The sequence below is a fragment of the Azolla caroliniana genome, unplaced genomic scaffold, assembly GCF_043228905.1.
Source record: "Azolla caroliniana isolate FFs.n. ecotype wild unplaced genomic scaffold, voAzoCaro1.0.p SCAF_21, whole genome shotgun sequence".
Taxonomy (NCBI): Eukaryota; Viridiplantae; Streptophyta; class Polypodiopsida; order Salviniales; family Salviniaceae; genus Azolla; species Azolla caroliniana.
This window is the reverse complement of record NW_028230456.1, coordinates 9023613-9043900: the sequence shown is the minus strand read 5'-3', so window position 1 is coordinate 9043900 and position 20288 is coordinate 9023613. Positions and strand designations below refer to the sequence as shown.

The window sequence follows — 20288 nt, the reverse complement described above, 5'->3', positions numbered from 1 at the left end:
ATTTTGTACAACGAACTTGGAAAGCAATTTTGAAAGGCAGGACCTTCAACGAAAATCCGATGCAGTGCATGGGATTTTGGTTGAAAGTCATGCGATAGTTTTTTATCGCAAAAACAACATTTTTTTCAACGCAAATCCGATGCACTGCATCGGATTTTTGTTGAAAAAAATGTTGTTTTTGCGATAAAAAACTATTGCATGGGACCATAAAATTGACGTAATTTAGATGATAATTTGCGTAATTTAGAAAAAATTGTACGTTGTTTCTATGTTTTCACCAACGTTTTTAATTTCAGTGAACCCAGACAAAAAGTTCCTTCATTTAGATTGAAGATTCGATCTCCGACAAAACGAGATTCTGGCTCCTTCATGAAGGACACGAGTAAAAAGATTTTATTTGACTCAACGGGGGAAGGAGGATCCAAGTCATCTGTGGCTACTACCAAAATCAACAAAGGTAGTACGCAAGAGGAGAAAACGGTTGAGGTGAAATATAAGGATTACCCCGAACTTGAATGGTGTCTGTCCTATGTCGAGGAGGATGGGGTGTTGTTATTGATAACAGCAAAATCGGACGGGGAAGGGAAACTTCAGCTTGGAAAAACATTTAATTACGGGCATGTAACGAAGCTAGAGTACGAAGACATTGACTCTACAAGTATTTTAATCGACGTCTCGAGCTCAGTTGGCAACAGGCGATTACGACTTGACGAGGGAAACCTAGTACCCGAATCTTGCAATCCCAAGGCTTTGCGTAAAGACCTGCAAACGAAAAATAACTTGTTGGTAGCTCTTTGGCCGTACGTGACAGGAGAGATGATGACTGGTGAAGCAGAAACTCCACCGAAAAAGTCTAGGAAGACAAATCCTGTTCAAAAGAAATATACTAAACGACCACGACCCGAAGAGGAAGAAGAAGAAATATTAGAGTTCGTGGAAGAAGAAGACGACCAACAAGTCAACATTGTGGCTCCAGGCGGACAACTATCTTCTGGGGTCCTGACGTCAGAACAAAATAAAATAAGAGAAAATATTGTGAAGACTAAACTTGTGCGCAGGGGCCAGCTATTTCATTTGCCCATTACTTCTATCCAAAGGCCCCCCATTGACCCCGTCACTGGAAGACATCCCCTGGAAATTAGGGAGCCGCACTCCTTCCATGTGCAAAACCTGAAAAGCAAAATGAAAATCAATCCTCACGCTACTGTGGTGCCATTTTTGGAAATGGTTGATCAAGAACAATGCCCAACAATAGCAGATTTCAAGTATAGCTCTGCAGAAAATTACACATACTATGTAATCGGAGGATCACATTCGGCCGAAGCTCGACGACAGCTTGTCAAAGAATATCCTCTCACGTCGTTCTTCAAGTACGCCGAATGTAAGGTATATGCAGGACTAACTCACGAGGAGGCGAAACTGCTTGCATGGGACCATAACAATGACAACGATTATAGGCAAAAGATGTCATGTATAGAGAGGATAAGATTTTTTCATCATGAATACATGGATGCCTTGAATTGTTTTGGTCCAAGATTGTGGCCTGGATTGCGACGCTAGTGTTTATTGGAAGTAGGGATTGCAGTGGATGAGAGTACCAAATCCGAAGGTCTCCGAAAATATGATTCTTGGTTTCAACTGGCTTTTCGGACCGGAGAGGTGTGGGATCTCCAAGACAAAATATTCTCTATGTGGGAGCGGAAAGAAGTCAAGGGGCAAAGATCAAAAAAGGGAAGAATTGATCCACAAGTTGAGATGAAATCAAAGACCAAGGGAAAAAGCGACTTGGTAATCGAGGAGTTAGCAGAGGACATGAAACTTTTACCTTGGAGATCATTATAAGGTATCAAAGATGATAGATTGTTAATATCCGTGCTATCTCGAGTGGTCGCCAAGGAATTTAGTTTGGACGAGATGGTAACAGACTTGCAAAAGTAAGTGTTTATAGTATACCTTTTCATGAAAGTCTTCAATTATTTTGAATATCTTATTTCTAATTTCATATTGATTGTGCAATCACAAGGTATACATGAAGATTCAGGAGTTGATGATGCAAAAACTGAGTTTACCGACATGGGAAGAAGTTGAACAAGCCTGCCCGATAACTTCTTCCTACAAGGCATTGGAGGAATATTTTATTGTATTTAGAGAATGGGTATGTGTCTTTTGAATGTTGATATGTTAGAAACTAATGTTCCCTACTAACAACAATGACACTTGCAGAAACCATCAAAATCAAAAAAGAACAACGACAATAATGACGGTATTCCAGCGGCCTTCATCACGCACTTAGAACGTGCGAAATATGAGAAGAGAATGACCAAAGGGAAGGAAATGGAACTGCCCGAGGATTCGGAGACTGTAAAGAGTTTTTTGCATAGGTCTGATCCTTTCAAACAGCTTCATTATAGTGTTTTCAATGGCGAAGTATCCCAGATGCTCGAACTGTTACCGAGAAGGCACTACACTTTGCTGATAGCTGACATACCATATGGTTTCCGTATTCCGGGATCAACATATGATGATGTGCCTTTCAAGTACCCTCAGATCGAGAAAATGGTAAAGGATTTCGCAGAACTGACATTGGCCCCCTTGTGGAGGATAGTCATATTTCATAGCATGGGGCAATCACTGTAAGTCACAACAGCTTTGAAGTCCTGTTGTCATGCCACTGAACACATGCATTGGTGCATTATAGTTCGCTTTTACTCATTACAGTACTTCTTATTATATGTACACATTTACACCTCTAATACTTGATTTTCTTTCTCTATAGGATCAAAACAAATATTACACGTAGCCCTGGCGATCGAATGGTTAGTGCGGTCAAACATTTTTGTGTGGGCTACTATGATTCAATTACAAAGAAGAAGGCTAGAGCACATGTCAATGAGCATAACGTGGTTAACTACATCATGTGCCCAGTTGTAACCAAAAAATTAAGACATGTGTCAGGGGATAAAAGTATGGTGAACCCTTATCAAAAACCTCAAAGATTGATCAACCGCCTCATAGAGCTCTTCTCGAATCTAGATGATTGGGTCCTAGACTTGTTCTCTGGCACAGGTATAATATATATATTTAATTTCAATCATGTCGATCAAGTTTAAGACGTTACTTCTTATATATACTTGTTTGTGTTCATGCGACCATTAGGTACAACGACAGCTTGTGCATTGAAGATGTTTAGAAACTGTGTTGCATTGGAGAAGGACCCTGCTCAAGTTAACTTCATCAAAATGAGGATCACAGGAATCTGGGACTGTCCAGATCAGGATCAAGAAGTCGGAGCAAAACACATCAACGAGACAGAGATGTTCCAGATGACTTCACGAGAACCAATGGAACCAATTGATGAAGAAGTAGGGGAGTTGGTGGACATGGAAGATGTAGCACAATTTGACCATACATCAGATTCGGGAGAGCTTGGAGATGACAGGAATGAAAACAGTCTAGAACAATTAGCGCCAGAGGAGCCTACTCTGCTTGATTTGCTTATAGATTGATGTAGATGGCGTAATGTAAAAATTGAGGATTTTGAGGCATAATGTTCACCATCACTTCATATTATATTTGTATATGAGAACATCTGTAATTGTTTATCGTTTAATTAAATTCACTTGTTCATAATTTCCCTTTTTAATCATTATTGGAACCGTAGTTTGTATTTACATATAATTGGTCACCATGCTCTTCTTCAGTTTGAGATATTAACATGATATTGTAATTTCTCATTTCCGTTAGCATGACTGTATATGAAAAGGCGAATGTTTTTGATAATAAGAGGTTTTTAGTTACCTACGGTTCAAGTCTACTGGTTCCACATAGTATAAATGAATGTCGTACGTAGTTGTTACTCTTACCAATTACATTGTCATGAACTATATGACATTATACAATGAAACTATCAATATACCCGTCCAACAAGTGGGGTACTACTTTATTCCTAAACCCAAAACCACATATTTATAATTACGGTTTATGTAGTTTTACTCTACAATTTTAATATGGATACCAATTTTAGAACTTTATATTGAACCAAGTCTTCAATTGTGCTCCATGATATGCAAATTGACACGAATGTGGACACATATACAATTTAGTAATTGCTAGGTTTTTTTTGTTCTATATTTAACCATCAAGTCGCAAAAGGGGTACGCATGCATCGTATATTTTCGATATCGGGCTAAAATAGGGTACTTTTCTACATCTGGCCAACTATGCCAAAAGAGAATACGACATATTACCTGTTTGAAATGACCCGGTGTTACAACCAAAATCAACTATGCAGTACCTGACAAGGAATTATTAGCTATAGTGGATTCCTTTCCACAATGGAGACATTTTCTAGAAGGATCTCCTCATCAAACCACTGCATTCAATGATTATAAGAACCTCGCCGATTTCCAAAATGCTCGTGTATTAAACAAACGACAAGTTCGATGGGCCCAATTTCTCACTCATTTCAACTTGACGATTTCATTTTGTCTCAGCAAGCAACAAGGGAAGGCACATGCATTATCATGACGCTTGTATCTAGCACCTCATCCTAGTGATCTCACGTTCAATAATGAAAAGCAGGTAATCTTGGGTCCTGTAGTGGCTTCAAGCAACTTCGGTTTTTGATACTCCATTGGATACCATCATTATTGATACAATCCATCAAGATCTAAAGGCAAATGTCTTTGCTCAAGATGTCTCAGATTAGATTGATTGCACTCGTGCATCCTGCTCACGGTTACAAAAATCAGGTACGGATTATCGATAATTCAAATGGCATGATGGATTACTCTTCTTTAAAAATCTTTTGTATGTTCCCAATGGTTCATCCTGCCTTTGAATCGTACAAAATTGCCATGATACATATACGGTTGGACATTTTGGTAGTACTTAACCCGATCATTTTGGTGGCCCCATATGTGTAAATTTGTCGAAGACTATGTTCGGACATGTGATACATGCTATAGAGCAAAAATGCCCCTACATTATCCATATGGTTTATTAGAGCCATTACCGATTCCAAGCAAACCATAGCAATCTATTTCTTTGGATTTTATTACAGATCTTCCGAATTCTAAGGGGTTCAACGCTATCTTAACAATGATTGGTCGATATACTAAGATGGCACATTTCTTTCCCGGCACGAAGGAGATTACTAGTAAAGACACCGTAAACATCATTATGCGTAGAGTTTTTCGACACCATGGTCTTCCCGACAACATCATCAGTTATCGCGAACCTCAATTTATATCTAAACTTTGGAAGCATCTCTTCACAATGTTCAAGGTCACCTATAACCTCTCCTCCATCTACTGCCCCCAAACGAATGGACAAGCAAAACGTACAAATCAAACGTTGGAGCAGTACCTTTGGTGTTTCATAAGCTATCAACAAGATGATTGGGCGGAAATTTTACACTTTGCCGAATTTGCATATAATAATTCTATCCATTCCTCTACTAGGGTTACATCATTCTATCCGTATACAAGCTATCATACTCACTAGTATTTATTGGAAACTCCCGAATTACCCACAAATCCTAGTGCACAAGATCATTTGGAGCGGCTACAAAAGATTCAGGTAGAACTTTCTAACCATCTACATTAAGCTCAACAAACATAGAATGACCATGTAGATTGTCATCGTCTTCCATCCTATTTTGATATTGGAGATCAAGTATGGCTATTACGACATCACATAAAGACAACCCGACCATGTGCCAAATTGGATTATCAAAGGTTAGGCCCTTTTACCATTAACGGAAAAATCAATGATATCCCTTTTCGCTTGGATCTACCTTCACAATTACGAATACATCCAGCATTTCATAGTTCTCTCCTAGAACCATGTCAAAAAAGCTCTATTCCAAATCGTACTACACCACCTCCACCCCTGATCAAACTTGTAGATGGACCTAAGTACGAAGTTGCTACCATCCTCTATTCCAAGATTGTTCACAACAAACACTCCTATTTCGTGGATTGCTTGGGATATAATCCAAGCAATCATACTTGGAAACTAGTGGAGAATGTGGCAAATGCTTGAGCCCTAATTGAATATTTCCACCAGCGATATCTAGATAAACCCCTGATCAAACTTGTAGATGGACTTAAGTACGAAGTTGCTACCATCCTCTATTCCAAGATTGTTCACAACAAACACTCCTATTTTGTGGATTGCTTGGGATATAATCCAAGCAATCATACTTGGAAACTAGTGGAGAATGTGGCAAATGCTTGAGCCCTAATTGAATATTTCCACCAGCGATATCTAGATAAACCAGGTCCTCAATCAAAGACAACTCATAAAACTTGTCGTTTGAAGGAGAGGATAGTGTCATGATATGGCCCCAAAAGGAATTGAACCCGTGATCTTATGTTACATGGGTTGAGGCCATAGCATTAGAATAACAATTGTAATACAAAAAATATTATTTTCATTTGTTATTTCATTATAGAAAATTCATGTATATTCTAAATTTCTCTAGAACATTCTAGAAAGTTTAGGAATACTCTTGATAACACTATAAATAGAGGCATATGGAATTATTTAGAACCAATTCGATTCAACGCCAGTCTTAAACCTCTTAGCTATCCTTGTACTCTTTTCATATAATATTCTTCTTTGTTGTCATACTTCTCTCTTCCACAATCATCTGTCTCTTTCCTTCTCTCTCTCTTTCGTGATTCTCTCACAGTCTCTCTCCCTTCTCTCGACCTCTAGTACAAATTCTGATTATACTCTCTCAATATCTTACTCTATCTCTAGTACTAATCCTCTCTGTCTCTAGTACTACTCCTGACAATTTATTGGCCATGTTACCACTTGTAGTACATTTTTGTTATCTATATTTGTTCAATTGGGGTGCTATGGTATATAAAGTTGGCCCACTACCCCATTCGTAACACTTGTCAAGGCTTCCCAATCCATAGTAAGACCATCTTCATTTTTCAAAGGGTAGTCCAAACTCCCTCCAATCCTTTATATCCTTCATTTTTCCCAAACAATGAGCTCTCATCCTCCATTTGATAGGATTTATGAGGCTCTCTCCATAATAAAGTTAGTGGCTACTTTTTATTTTAGCATGCTCCATCCTTTTTCTTTCCCAATTACATGCTATACTTTTCCCCTCTCACTCATCTTATGAGCCTTTATTAATTGAGCTAAGAAAAATGTTTTTTTATTGTTTTTAAATACAACACGTTACTTGTCCTTCATTCCACACCCTCAATATATCATTTAGTCTCTTTGATATTCCTATTTTACCTTATTTACTCTTATACATTTCCTACATCACCTAGGACTACCAATTACTATTGGGTTGTCCTAACCCAAGGTGGCACCTTCTTTACAACTAGGATTAGGCCCCTTGGTGAGTCCCAATTCAGATTGAGATTGTGTCCTAGTTGGGACTGCCTAGGGACAACACATACACCTGAGTCCCATGGAGCTTGGGTATCTGCCTCGCCCCACCAAGTCAATCTCAAACCTCTTTTCATGATCCCCTTAGGGGATTCCTTTTCCTTTTCTTCTTGTAGGATAGCATGTGAAAGCTTGTAGACAGAGCCAGCTTCACCGGATACCAACAGAAAACAAACACAGGTTTAATGGAGAGCTTGGAACATACAGTGTACATGGGAGAGACAGAGAGAGCAGAACAACATAAACTCAATTTTAAAAATAATACTCTCTATACTTACAATGTGCCCAATGAGCACTTTTATACATGTCTAGAAAGGACTGACAGAAGTATTGACAATTACTTCAATGCTCATATGAGCGATTGACACTAATTCCAAGAAATATGCCTATGTACTAGTCGAAGGCCGTAGGCCTCTAACAGCCTATCGGTTATAATCCGATCTGGCTCTCGGTTCCAGATACCTATCTGGTTCTTTGTTTCGAATACCGACCCGGCTCTGGCTTATTTAGCCCATCCCGATCCGGTTGAGCTTGTCCCCTCAACACTCTCCCTCAAGCTCAACTTAAGTTCGGATTGTGGTGTCAGTGTCTGCCAGTCCTTTCCTCTAGCTCCTCCTAGTGTCTTCTCGCCTTGGTCACGCTCCTTGTCCTGTCCGGTCCTACTTCCCACAACCCATCCAGTTCTGTGCTCCTTGACCTTCTTAATTAGCTGGTCTGCTCATAAGGCCCATCTCAGCTCCTTCGCTATTGTGACTTTGGCACTTGTCAACCCGTTGGGTCCTCTGTGTCGGTGTTGACTTATGCTACCTTCTTGTCCGCTTGGCCTCCAAATGATTTGGCTCGTCTGAATCGAACATCTCGATAGATTCGGCTATCTCCGATTCATTCTCACTCTTGTCCGAGTTGGTTGTCTCCGCCTCATCCCCGGTCTTGAGGCCCTTTACAACATCAAACCACGGCGGTGTCTTGGCCTTCTTCTTTCGGTCTGCTCTGTCCTTCTTGACTCTACCACCGTTGTCACTTGATCTGACTTGTTCGGATTTGACTTCATTTTCATCCTTTTCTCCCCCTATTTTGGTTGTTTCCTTCTCTCCGGCTCCTTGTCTAGTGCCATTACCTATTTTCTGGATTTCTGTTCCGGTTACGGTTTTCCCCCTCAAGTGCAACAGGTCGAGATGCTACAACCCAAGCATCTCCAAGAAATGTTGCAACATTGGTTCTGAGTGCCTTGGTGAAAATGTCGACAACCTGTCAATCCGTCCAAACATAGCGAAGTTGGACTTCCCTACTGAGCACCCGTTCACACAGAAGTGATAAAATGCACCTCAACGTGCTTAGTGAGAACATGAAACATGTCAAGCGAGCAAGATCAACTTGGGTCGATCGGCTGAAGAAGTCGAGAACCGAGTCGGTTGAAGACGGATCGAGGAGACCCAAATCAGCACTAGAACCAACAGTTGAGAGTCATGTGTTGAGGGACTCAGGTAGGCCGTTAGTAGACTAAATTCCTAGTATAATAAATAGGAATATTGTACCCAGAATTAGTGTTAGGCTCATTTTTAAGGATTCAAGTACTAACGGTACTTGTATTGTTACCCGGCCGGCAAGAAGGCTTAAGGATGTCGAGACCAGAGTGTGAATTCGGTTAAGGATCTGTGTTGCGGTTAAGGCCATTTTGGCCATGTCTTCTGTGACCCAATCCAAGTCTTGTTCGAGGCACCGGATCCTTGACCGGGCCGTCTCTAGTTCATCGGTTGTGACTAGCAACCGTTCCATCTGTGCTCGTTCTTCCGCCTCTATGTATCCGACTACTCCGGCAATTTGTTCTCCTATCCACCGGAGCCATTGGCTACCGGTGCACTGTTGGTGCGCTTGCGCGGAGGGTTGGCTGATGGGTTCGCTTGTAAGTGGCCGGTCCCGCCTAATTGCGTCGAGCTGCAATTCTGGTTCTGCCTGCTGGCCACTTTGTCGTTCTGGTTCTGGGTGTGTGTCGGTTGGCCGCTCCTTATCTGCTTGTTCTTGGCCAGCTGAGGAGGTTTGCATTTGTATAACTGGCTCTTGAGTTATGGGGCTTGCCGGTGCTACCTGTTGTGCAGGGACTTTTGTGACCGGTTCCATCCGAACCGGTTCCGGTGCCTCCCTTGGCGTGAGATTCTCAGTGTGGGTTGCGGGCGTTCCATCCTTCTGTGGGTCCGAACGCTTCCCGACTGATTCTGCGGTCCTCTTCACCGACCGCCGCTGGAGGTGATCCGTAGGCTCTTCCTCTATTTCCTCCTCCTGAGTCCCGTCATTCATTCTTGCCGCCAGGGTGTCCATTTCGTGCTGCACCAGTCGGTGGAGTGGGCTCTTCAGGGGTCGTGTCGGTGTCTCCTCATGCGTGTTCGTTGGCCACTTCCGGCTGGCGCGCTCCTTTGCCGCCTTCTCTGCGTCAGCCGTCTTCCCCTTAGTGGCCTTGGAGGCCAACAGCTATTGCCGTTTTGAAGCAGGTTTCGGGGTGTCGTCCATTGCTCTTCCCCGTTTCTTGGTCTGGATGGGCTCGATAGGTGGCGCCAATAGGGTGAGCCATTGCGTCACCGCATGCCATATTTTCCGACCTTCTTTGCCTTCCTTGTCGTCCTTACATCTTACGGTATCAATAGTCGCGCACAATCTGTTGGCGATCAGCACCGGCCAATCCACCTTGACCCCTTCGTACGTTGCAATAATCAAGCCTTCTCGGTTTTGAGGCATAACGAGGGGTCGAGGGTATACGTGGCCGAACTCATGGAGTACACGGGCAATTTCGCGGAATAACATATCTTCGCCACCTTGTGTCATGTAGCCCTTGCTGGTGAGAGAATACTCACCGAAATATTTGATGAGCTGCTCGGAGGTAGGATTGTCGATCATGTAGATGCCCCCCTCCGGAAGGCCTGTTAGTGCCCGGATTGCTTCCTCCGTGATCAGCTCGGTGTCAATGTCCTTGATAATCTTTTCAGCCTCCTTGTGTGGCGCCACCTCCATGATCGTCAAGAAACCCTCCAGTCCGTGTTGTCGTAGCCATTTCTTGGCGGCTTCAGACAGTGTTTGACAGTCCATCTCTGCGTCGAGGTCGGAGAGCGTTGGCGAGGTTTGATGGTGGAGAGAGTGTGAGAGAGAAAGTTTTGAGTGAGGGGGTTCTCTATGCGTGAGCTCTCTTCGATTGATCTTCACACGTCTGTGTACGTCTGTTCTCCTTGGTTCGCGAAAGCAGAAGGTCTCAATGCGTGGGGGTTTTTCTCTCTGCATCTTGGCGCCTTTTTCGAGCCTACGCGTGTGTAGGTCGTGTACTATAATAGCATTACGTGCCATGTGGCAGTGGTTTAATGCCCTATTCATAGCCTCCTCATACCTTTTCGAAGTGCCTCTTTACTCCTCGTTTGCATGACCGTTCCCACCACTCCTCTCCATGATTTCTTTGATTCGTTTCAAATTTTTTTATTTTTTTTATTTTTTTTATTTTATTATTTTTTTAATATTAATTGTGTGGTTAATTTTTCTCCGGTCTTGTCGGACCCATACCCGAAACGCACACCTTGCCGTCCTCTTGACGGTTTTCCGTCGTTTTGCTCTCCCCGGTTGCCGGCTCGTGCTCCTCCTTACCGGCTTGGTGGTAGCCGTTTTCCTCACAGGTTGCCGTCTTGGTTGGCCTGTCGGCGTCCGATTCGGTGTCGGCCCTTCATTCAAATGGGTTCTTCGGCATAGGTCCTTTGTATGGCTTTAGTCTAAATCCGTTGACCCATTTACCCAGCACCTCGCCGGCAAGTGTCCCTAACTGGTAAGACCCATTGAACCCGCGTGTGATCCAGTATGGTCCGGTCCATCTAAACCGTTGTTTGCCTGGCATTTTACCCATCCGGGTCTGGAACACTAGTACCGGCTTGCCGATTTCGAACATCTTTTCGTTTCCCTTCCGGTGCCGATCTACAAACACTTTTCGTCGCCGTTGTTCCAATTCCAGGTGCATAATGCTCGCCAGTCGGTGTTCTTCTAGTTCACACAGAGCCTTTAACCGAATTGCCTCTAATTCCTTTTCATTAAGTCGTTCCCGAATCTGGATCCATAAGCTCGGTACCTGGAACTCGACCGGCATGACTGCCTCTAATCCGAATGCTAACCAGAACGGCGTTGTTCGAATGCTTGTTTTTGTTGAGCGGCAAGCTCAACCGGAGCTGGATCGATTGAATAAGCCGGAGCCGGTAAGGAGATGGATCGGGCGAAACAGATCGGTATGACGGTGAGCAACCGAACCGGCAAGCAGTGGAGGCCGGGAGCAATCCGTAACCGGCAGTCCAATCGGAAGCCTAGAATAGGATAGACTACTAGGTATCTATAGTCTCGTAGTAAGTGTCAGATGCTCGTGTGAGCATTGAAGTACATGGTACTTCTGTCAGTCCCAAGAGAACTTGTATAAATAATGCTACTTAGCACAATGTGATACACAGAGTCTTTATATAATTTTGAAATTGCGTTCTGCTCTCTCTGTCTCTCTCTCTGTCTCTCTCTCTCGCTCTCTCTGTTGTTCTCTGTTTTACGCTTCCGCAAACACTTATGTTCACATGGTATCAGAGCGCGAGGGTTGAGAACCTCTGCTGCATACATTTACTCTTGAGAAGAAAACCCTAACAGGTCGAGAACAGACACAGTAGAAAGCATGGATAGAGGCATGGCTACGTCGCTCCCGGTGGAGAAGCTCGACAGGAGCAACTACGCATCCTGGTCTTACAAGATGCACCAGTACCTGCTTGGACACGGGTACTGGAGTTATGTCGAAGGAGCGAATGATGCGGCGCCAGACTCGGCACACAAGGACTTCCCGGTATGGGAACAAGCGGCAAGCAGGGTGATGTACTGCTTCGCGTCCAGTGTCGGCGATCAGCTGCTCAGCCACATCCGTGACGCCAAGACACCGAAGGATGCTTGGGGGAACTTGAAAAAGGTTTTCGCCGCAAGCACCACTGCCCGGAAGCTGCAACTCAGACAAGAGTTGAGCAATGTTCGACAAAAGAACATGTCCGTGGCAGACTACACGGGCCGGATAAAGGAGATCTGCGACTCGCTAGCCTCTATCAATGTTACCGTAGAGGAAGACGAGATGGTGCAGGTATGTCTCGGAGGCCTGGCGTCCAAGTTTGGAGCGTTCCGGATGGCGGTGTGTACAAGGGAGAATACCCCCTCATTCTTCGACTTATAGTCGATGCTCCTTGTAGAGGAGAACCACGCCGGTGTATCTACCAGTGCATCCCTAGACATCCGAATGTTGTACACGGGAACGGATCGGTTCCGTGGGCGTGGTGGAAGAGCTGGGTCGGCACACAATGGAGACGGCCGGCAAGAGCAGGAACGGAGGCACTATGAACGTGCCGACAGCAGTTCCGGAACTTCCACAAGTAGGGGGAGTCAAGGCGGGGCCGGAGGCCGGCAAGACAAATCCGTTACGGAATGCTGGTACTGTGGCAAAAAAGGCCACAGGGAAAGCGAGTGCTGGAGAAAGCGTGCCGATTCGGACAAATCCAGATCCGGCAAGACCGGTAAGGATGGCCGGCAAAACTCGCACTACGCAAACGGATCAGAAGGATCCGGAACCGGAAAGGCCGGTAAGGGGCCAGCCTTGGTGATGAATCACAAGGCAAACTCAATGGACCACTTCCAAAACGGAGGAAGTGTGGTATGTTGATTCCGGCGCGTCGAACCACATGAAGAGCCACAAAGAGTGGTTCTCCTTTCTGGAGAAACCGGATCAACCAGGAGTAGTCGAAACCGGAGACGACACTCCTCACCCAATCGTGCATGTCAGAGAAGTCCCTCTAAGCCACGTCGGACAGAAAGGGAAGTTGATGAACGTATTACACGTTCCGACGATCACGAAGAACCTGGTGTCCGTCGGTCAGATTGTCGACCAGGGGATGCAGGTGCGGTTTACGCACCTCGGGAGCTTCATTGAGGATGAGGGTGAAGTCATTGCGCAAGGGCGTAGAGACGGGAGGATGTTTATCCTCGACACCAATAACTTTGGCACCGCTCTGTTCGCGAAACGACAGAAGGTCGAGTCGTACATCGACCTGTGGCACAAGCGGATAGGCCACGTCAACTACCGAAGGCTTCAAGATCTGCAAACGAAACAAGTCGTTTTCAGTTTGCCGAAGTTCAGCGGCTGGAGAGCCGAAATTTGTGAAGCCTGCCAACTTGGGAAGCAACACCGGCTTCCATTCCCCACCGAACGGAACCGGAGCCGTAACAAGCTCGATCTCATCCATTCGGATGTGTGGGGACCAGCACAAAGTGTAAGCCTTGGCGGGAGTCGGTACTTCGTCTCCTTCATCGACGACTATACTCGACATACTTGGATCTACCTCATTGAGTGGAAGAGCGAAGTCTTCGACAATTTATGGAGCCTCCAGAAGATGGTGGAACGGGAATCGGAGTGGAAGATCAAATGCCTTCGGTCGGATGGCGGAAAGGAATAATTTTCCAGCCAATTCACTAGTTATCTGCAGTAGAAGGGAATTCGGCGAGAGTTCAGCTGCAGATACACACCGGAGCAAAACGGTGTGGCCGAAAGGAAGAACCGGACACTCGTCGAAGCGGCAAGGACAATGCTGGAGGAGAAGAGCATGCCCCGGTTCTACTCGACGGAGGCGGTCCAGACGGCCGTCTACATAGAAAACCGCATTGGTGACAAGGTGTCAGCTCATGAGCTGTATTTCGGGCACAAGCCGAACTTAAGACACCTTCGGATATTCGGCAGCATAGCGTATGTGCATGTGCCGGATCAGAAGCGGAGAAAGCTGGATGCAAAATCGGAAAAATGCATCCTAGTCGGCTCAACTCAAGAGCAAAAGGGGTATAAGTGCTATAACCCCCGGACGAAGGAAGCCCAAGTTAGCCGGGATGTCGAGTTCGATGAATCGGCATCCTGGTACTCCGTACCGACTCCGACTTCCGATCCCGACCCAATGTCGGAAGATCAGGCCAGTGAGCCTGAATCAGCCCTGGCAGAGGATGATGAAGCCGGGACTCAAGATGAGAGTCCGGAATCGTTACGGTTGAGTGGACCGAACGAGCGACTGAGTCGGTTGGACCAGTCGGATGAAGAGACGGCAAGTGGTGGAGACTCTGCCGTGCTCTCCCCGCGCAAGGCACCGAGGAAATGGTTCACGCGCAAAGAGAAGGGGAATAGGAAAATGCCGGAATTCGAAACCGGCAACGATGAGTCGGATCGGTGTGTATCCGACTCCGGAAAGGAGAAAGGCGGATCTTCGGCAACGAACACCGACCTGGCCAAGAAGGCTCTCAAATCAGGTGACGGTGCGTTGCGCCGATCAACCCGCCAGAAGGATCCCGTCATGCGGTACGGGTACAATGAATACATGGCGCATCATTATGCGTACATGACTAAGGTAACAGAAGTGCGTGAGCCGGAGAGCTACGCAGAAGCAGTGTCGCGAAAATACGACGAGGATACGTGAATGTTGAGGCAAGACCCCGGGGCCTTTGTCTAGAGGATATCAAATTCGTGTATTTATATACTAAGAATTAACCGAAATGAGAAAGATTAACAAATTTCATTAATAAAAGTGAAAGAAAGATTACAATCAATCCCAAGATTGGGATTAGAAAAGTTTTATCTTATGGAGATGATTAGAATAATAGATTAGAGGAAATAAGAGGTTATGATTCTTGAGTGATATGGCTTTGACAAGGAATTTTGGATTTTGAGAGATTGCTTCCATATGGAAATTATGGTTTACTTGAGAGATAGCTTCCGTAAGGAAAATTAGGGTTATTGGCTTCGATAAGATAAGAGAGCTCTCCCCAACAAAAGAAAAAAAAATTAGATAATATGGAGAGTCCTCGTGTAGAAAAAAAATGGAATAAATATGGAGTTCTCTCTTTATCATAGCCTTATCACTTTTTGTTGCATGGCCTCTACTTTTAGTTAGGCAACGGTTCCGGTTTTGCTTGCCGGCCGGTTCCGGTTCCGGTTTTGCTTGCCGGCAGGTTTCCGGTTTGCATACCCGTTCCGGTTCCAGTTTGCTTGCCGGCCGGTTCCGGTTTTGCTTATCGGCCGGTTCCCGGTTTTGCTTACCAGCCGATTTGCATAACCGTTCTGGTTCCGGTTTTGCTTGCCAACCGGTTCCGGTTTTGCATACCGGCCCGTTTCCAGATTTGCTTACAGGCCCGTTTCCGGATTTGCTTACAGGCCCGTTTCCGGATTTGCTTACCGGCCCGTTTCCGGATTTGCTTACCGGACCCGTTTTCCGAATTTGCTTACCGGCCAGTTTCCGGTTTTAGGGAATTTGGCCACCATCATCCATCAAGACAAAGTGGCCAAAGTGCTCTTAGCACAACTGAAAAATGAGGGAGCTCAAGGTGTTTATATAGCCAAGGCCTTAACTTTCCTATCTATGTGGGATAGTTCTAATTTCTCTATCTAATCAAACTTCATTTTCTCATAACTTGATATGTATTTCTCCATTTTGTATATAGTAAAATACATTTTGAAGCTCTTGAGTATATATCCATCTTTCTATAGTAAGCTACTAATCTAATCTATAATAATTATTTCATTATTTTTTTACATAGTGTGTGAAGATTCACACGACATTCGCCCCCACCAAACCTGCACATCCACCGGTATGTGCCAATTTTGGTGAGGATTCATTTTTGTTTACTATACTTTTTCATCGATGCTTAAGACTGAATCGTCAAAAGCTTCGAATCCAATTGCTATTGTATCTCTTCTCTTGAAGATCTTGATTCTTTTACCGGCAATTGGCAAGGCAAGTGGTGTACCATCCAATTCTACTAAATGATATGTTGCATTATCTTCCACTTTCTTCACCACATATGGCCCAAACCATCGTTGTGAGAATTTTCGAGCCGTATTATGTTGGTTATCTAGGCTACTGTCATAGACTAGCACCCAATCTCCTTCAACGATTTTCCTCGGCCGAAGTCGATGTCGTTTATCGAAGTCTTTCTTGTTCTTTAGCCTTGCATTCTTTAGCCGCACTTTAGCCACCTCTACATCTTCCAAATTCCGCTCTAATTGTCAAATCCTCAATGCTAGAAGATCTTCTCTACTCATCTCATCTTGCCATGGCAATGCAAACCATGAAATAATACTTTGTTCTACCGGCATTATTGGCTTTTGTCCGAATATGAGCTCTGCCGGCATGTATCCCATCACCGTGCTATGAGTAGTCCTGTCAGCCCATAATGCAAATGGCAATAGACGTGGCCATTCTCCTATTTTCCCATGGCAAGCTTTCACTAGAGCCTTCACAATCGGTCCATGTCCACGTTCCACCTTCCCATTTGCTTCCGGATTACACGCCATGGTAAGAGATAATTTGATTCCCATCCTCGAGAAGAATTCTCTAGCTTCATTGGCGTCCAACTCGCCTCTATCAGCCACTATCTTGCCGACGCATCCATATCTGCAAATAACATCTTCAACTTGATTGGTAAGATCCTCTCTTGCGAGCACAAGATACTTCATCTGCCATCGTCCCATTGGCATCATCACTATGTCCACCATCCACTTGTAATGCATAGCCAACGGGTAAGTCGGATGAAGTCCATCTCGATGGCGAATATACCAAAGATGTCGCGAAAATACGACGAGGATACGTGAACGTTGAGGCAAGACCCCGGGGCCTTTGTCTAGAGGATATCAAATTCGTGTATTTATATACTAAGAATTAACCGAAATGAGAAAGATTAACAAATTTCATTAATAAAAGGGAAAGAAAGATTACAATCAATCCCAAGATTGGGATTAGAAAAGTTTTATCTTATGGAGATGATTAGAATAATAGATTAGAGGAAATAAGAGATTATGATTCTTGAGTGATATGGCTTTGACAAGGAATTTTGGATTTTGAGAGATTGCTTCCGTATGGAAATTATGGTTTACTTGAGAGATAGCTTCTGTAAGGAAAATTAGGGTTATTGGCTTCGATAAGATAAGAGAGCTCTCCCCAACAAAAGAAAAAAAATTTAGATAATATGGAGAGTCCCCCCTAGTGTAGGAAAAAAAATGGAATAAATATGGAGTTCCCCCTTGATCATAGCCTTTTCACTTTTTGTTGCATGGCCTCTACTTTTAGTTGCCTAGCTTTTTCTTTTGGTTGCATGTGACTGTCCACATGACCTTTACTTTTTCCATGCACTCCCTTCTTTAGTTGCTTGCGTCCACATGGCCTTTACTTTAGTTCTCTTCACTTTACTTTAGTTTGTTGCATGATCTAATCTTTCGTCCGTCCGCTTCCAACCTCGTCCGGTAGCCGGTTCCATTTTGCTTGCCGGCCGGTTCCGGTTTGCTTGCCGGTTCCAGTTCCGGTTTTGCTTGCCGATCGGTTCCGGTTTTGCTTGCCGGCCCGTTCCAGTTTTGCTTGCCGGCCCGTTCCCGTTTTGCTTACCGGCCGGTTTCCAGTTTGCTTGAAGGTTCCGGTTCCGGTTTTGCTTGCCGACCGGTTCCGGTTTTGCTTACTGGCCAGTTTCCGGTTTGCATACCCGTTCCGGTTCCGGTGGTTCCGGTTTTGCTTACCGGCCGGTTTGCATACCCGTTCCGGTTCCGGTTTTGCTTGCCGGTCGGTTCCGGTTTTGCATACTAGCCCGTTTCCGGATTTGCTTACAGGCCCGTTTCCGGTTTTAGGGAATTTGGCCACCATCATCCATCAAGACAAAGTGGCCAAAGTGCTCTTAGCACAAATGAAAAATGAGGGAGATCAAGGTGTTTATATAGCCAGGGCCTTAACTTTCCTATCTATGTGGGATAGTTCTAATTTCTCTATCTAATCAAACTTTATTTTCTCATAACTTGGTATGTATTTCTCCATTTTGTATATAGTAAAATACATTTTGAAGCTCTTGAGTATATCCATCTTTCTATAGTACTCTACTAATCTAATTTATAATTATTATTTCATTATTTTTTTACATAGTGTGTGAAGATTGACACGACAACGGCAAAGGACGCAAATTGGCGTGCCGCTATGGACGAAGAAATGCAGGTACTCGATGCCAACGAAACTTGGGACCTAGTTGATCCTCCCCGTCACTGTAAACCGATCGGGTGCAAGTGGGTGTACAAGGTCAAGCACAACGCCGACGGTTCTGTTAACCGGTACAAAGCCCGATTAGTGGCGAAGGGATACGCGCAGACCCACGGAATCGACTACGACGAGACCTTCGCTCTTGTGGCGAAGATGACGGCGGTTCGTGTCGTATTGGCGGTTGCTACGGCAAGGGGGTGGCATCTTCACCAGATGGATGTGAAGAACGCCTTCCTTCAAGGAGAGCTTGAAGAAGAAGTCTTTATGACTCAGCCCCCCGGATTTCAATCGGAGATGAACAAATCGGCGGTCTACCGACTGAAGAAGTCGCTTTACGGCTTGAAGCAAGCCCCCCGAGCTTGGAACGCGAAGATCACGCACCGGTTGCGTAAGCTGGGGTTTGCTGTCTCTAAGTCGGACTCTTCGTTATTCATCCGGCAAGGCTCTGACGGTCCGGTATGTATACTCTTGTATGTGGATGATTTAGTCATCACCGGACCGGGTCTTCCCGAAATCAACCGCGTCAAGTCCCAGTTGTCGGACACATTCGAAATGAAGGACCTGGGGAACCTTCATTAATATCTTGGGATCGAAGTAATCCGGACCCCCGACGGCATATTGCTCTCACAACGACATTACGTGTTGAATATGCTGTATAAGTTCGGCATGACAGATTGCCGACCTGTCTCCACACCCCTGGACCGGAACCAGAAGCTCCGTCCCAACTCCGGACCGGCCTGCACTGAGAAACGGTTCCGACAGGTTGTCGGAAGCCTGATCTACTTAACCATCACCCGACCCGACATCAGCTATCCGGTCGGCATGGTAAGTCAGTTCATGCAGAAGCTGACCGTGGAGCACCTTCAGTGCGCGCAACGAATATTACAGTATGTCAGCGGCACTAAGGACCGGGGACTGCTATACCGGCGAGGTATACCCGAAGAGCTTGTCGGTTACACAGATGTTGACTGGGCCGGCGATGCGTCTGATCGCCGCTCCACTTCCGGATACATGTTCTCCATAGGTAGCACGGTCGTTGTGTGGAGCAGCAAGAAGCAGCCCACAGTGGCTTTGTCAAGCACTGAGGCTGAGTACCGGGCCGCTACCGTTGCCACTTGTAAAGCCATCTGGCTTCGGCGACTGCTGCGAGACTTGCGGATCGAGGTACCGACCCCGCTGCGATAACATGAGCAGCCTACAGCTCGCCAGGAACCCTGTGTTCCATGCTCGCACAAAGCACATCGAGTTGCACTACCACTTTGTGCGTGAGCGGGTCCTGAGCGGTGAAGTTGACCTACGGTATGTTCATACGGATCGGCAAGTTGCCGACATCTTCACCAAGCCGCTCAGATCGGACAAGTTACAGCACTTTACCGACATGCTTGGTATTCAGCATCTCGACGTGCCGCACTTGAGGGGGAGAAGCAAGGGCAAAGTCTCTACCGAAACGGGCAAAGGCCAAAAAACTGTTGAACCCGACGGCAAGAGGAGAGCCGGAAGAAGAGGAGACAAGAAGATGAAGGAAGCCAAGTCGACGAAGGAAGTCGACACATCCGAACAGGTCGGAGCAAGCGGCTGTGAAGAAGAGTTGTGCATTCAGGAAGAGAAGTGCATGCTGTGCGGAGGTCATCACGCTAGTACTGACCATGATGCGGAGTCGAATGAAGAATTCGATTTCGGTTCACCGGCTGAAGAAGCCGAGGGAAGCATGGAGAAGGCCAAGACTCGGAAGTGGTCCGATGTGGTGAGAGGCCTGAAGCCGGAAGTCGAATCGGAGTGTACCGA

The 20288-nt window shown here is 45.3% G+C and overlaps 1 protein-coding gene across 1 annotated transcript; it reads left to right on the top strand.

The window, feature by feature from the left end:
- Positions 1-1944: 1944 nt before the first annotated feature.
- Positions 1945-4708, top strand: LOC147850597 (uncharacterized). The gene is made up of 3 exons (XM_087336810.1): positions 1945-2155; positions 2224-2427; positions 4601-4708. Exons 1-3 carry the CDS (start codon positions 2030-2032, stop codon positions 4706-4708), a joined length of 438 nt encoding a protein of 145 aa, XP_087192936.1. The 5' UTR covers positions 1945-2029.
- The last annotated feature ends 15580 nt before the right edge of the window (positions 4709-20288 follow it).

What these genes read in the sequence shown, in the direction of transcription:
- LOC147850597 (XM_087336810.1), top strand. Translation starts at nt 2,030, where the DNA reads ATGAAGATTCAGGAGTTGATGATGCAAAAACTGAGTTTACCGACATGG. An exon ending in TTATTGTATTTAGAGAATGG is followed by an intron (nt 2,156 to 2,223) that starts GTATGTGTCTTT and finishes TGACACTTGCAG; the next exon opens with AAACCATCAAAATCAAAAAA. An exon ending in ATAGTGTTTTCAATGGCGAA is followed by an intron (nt 2,428 to 4,600) that starts GTATCCCAGATG and finishes TGGGTCCTGTAG; the next exon opens with TGGCTTCAAGCAACTTCGGT.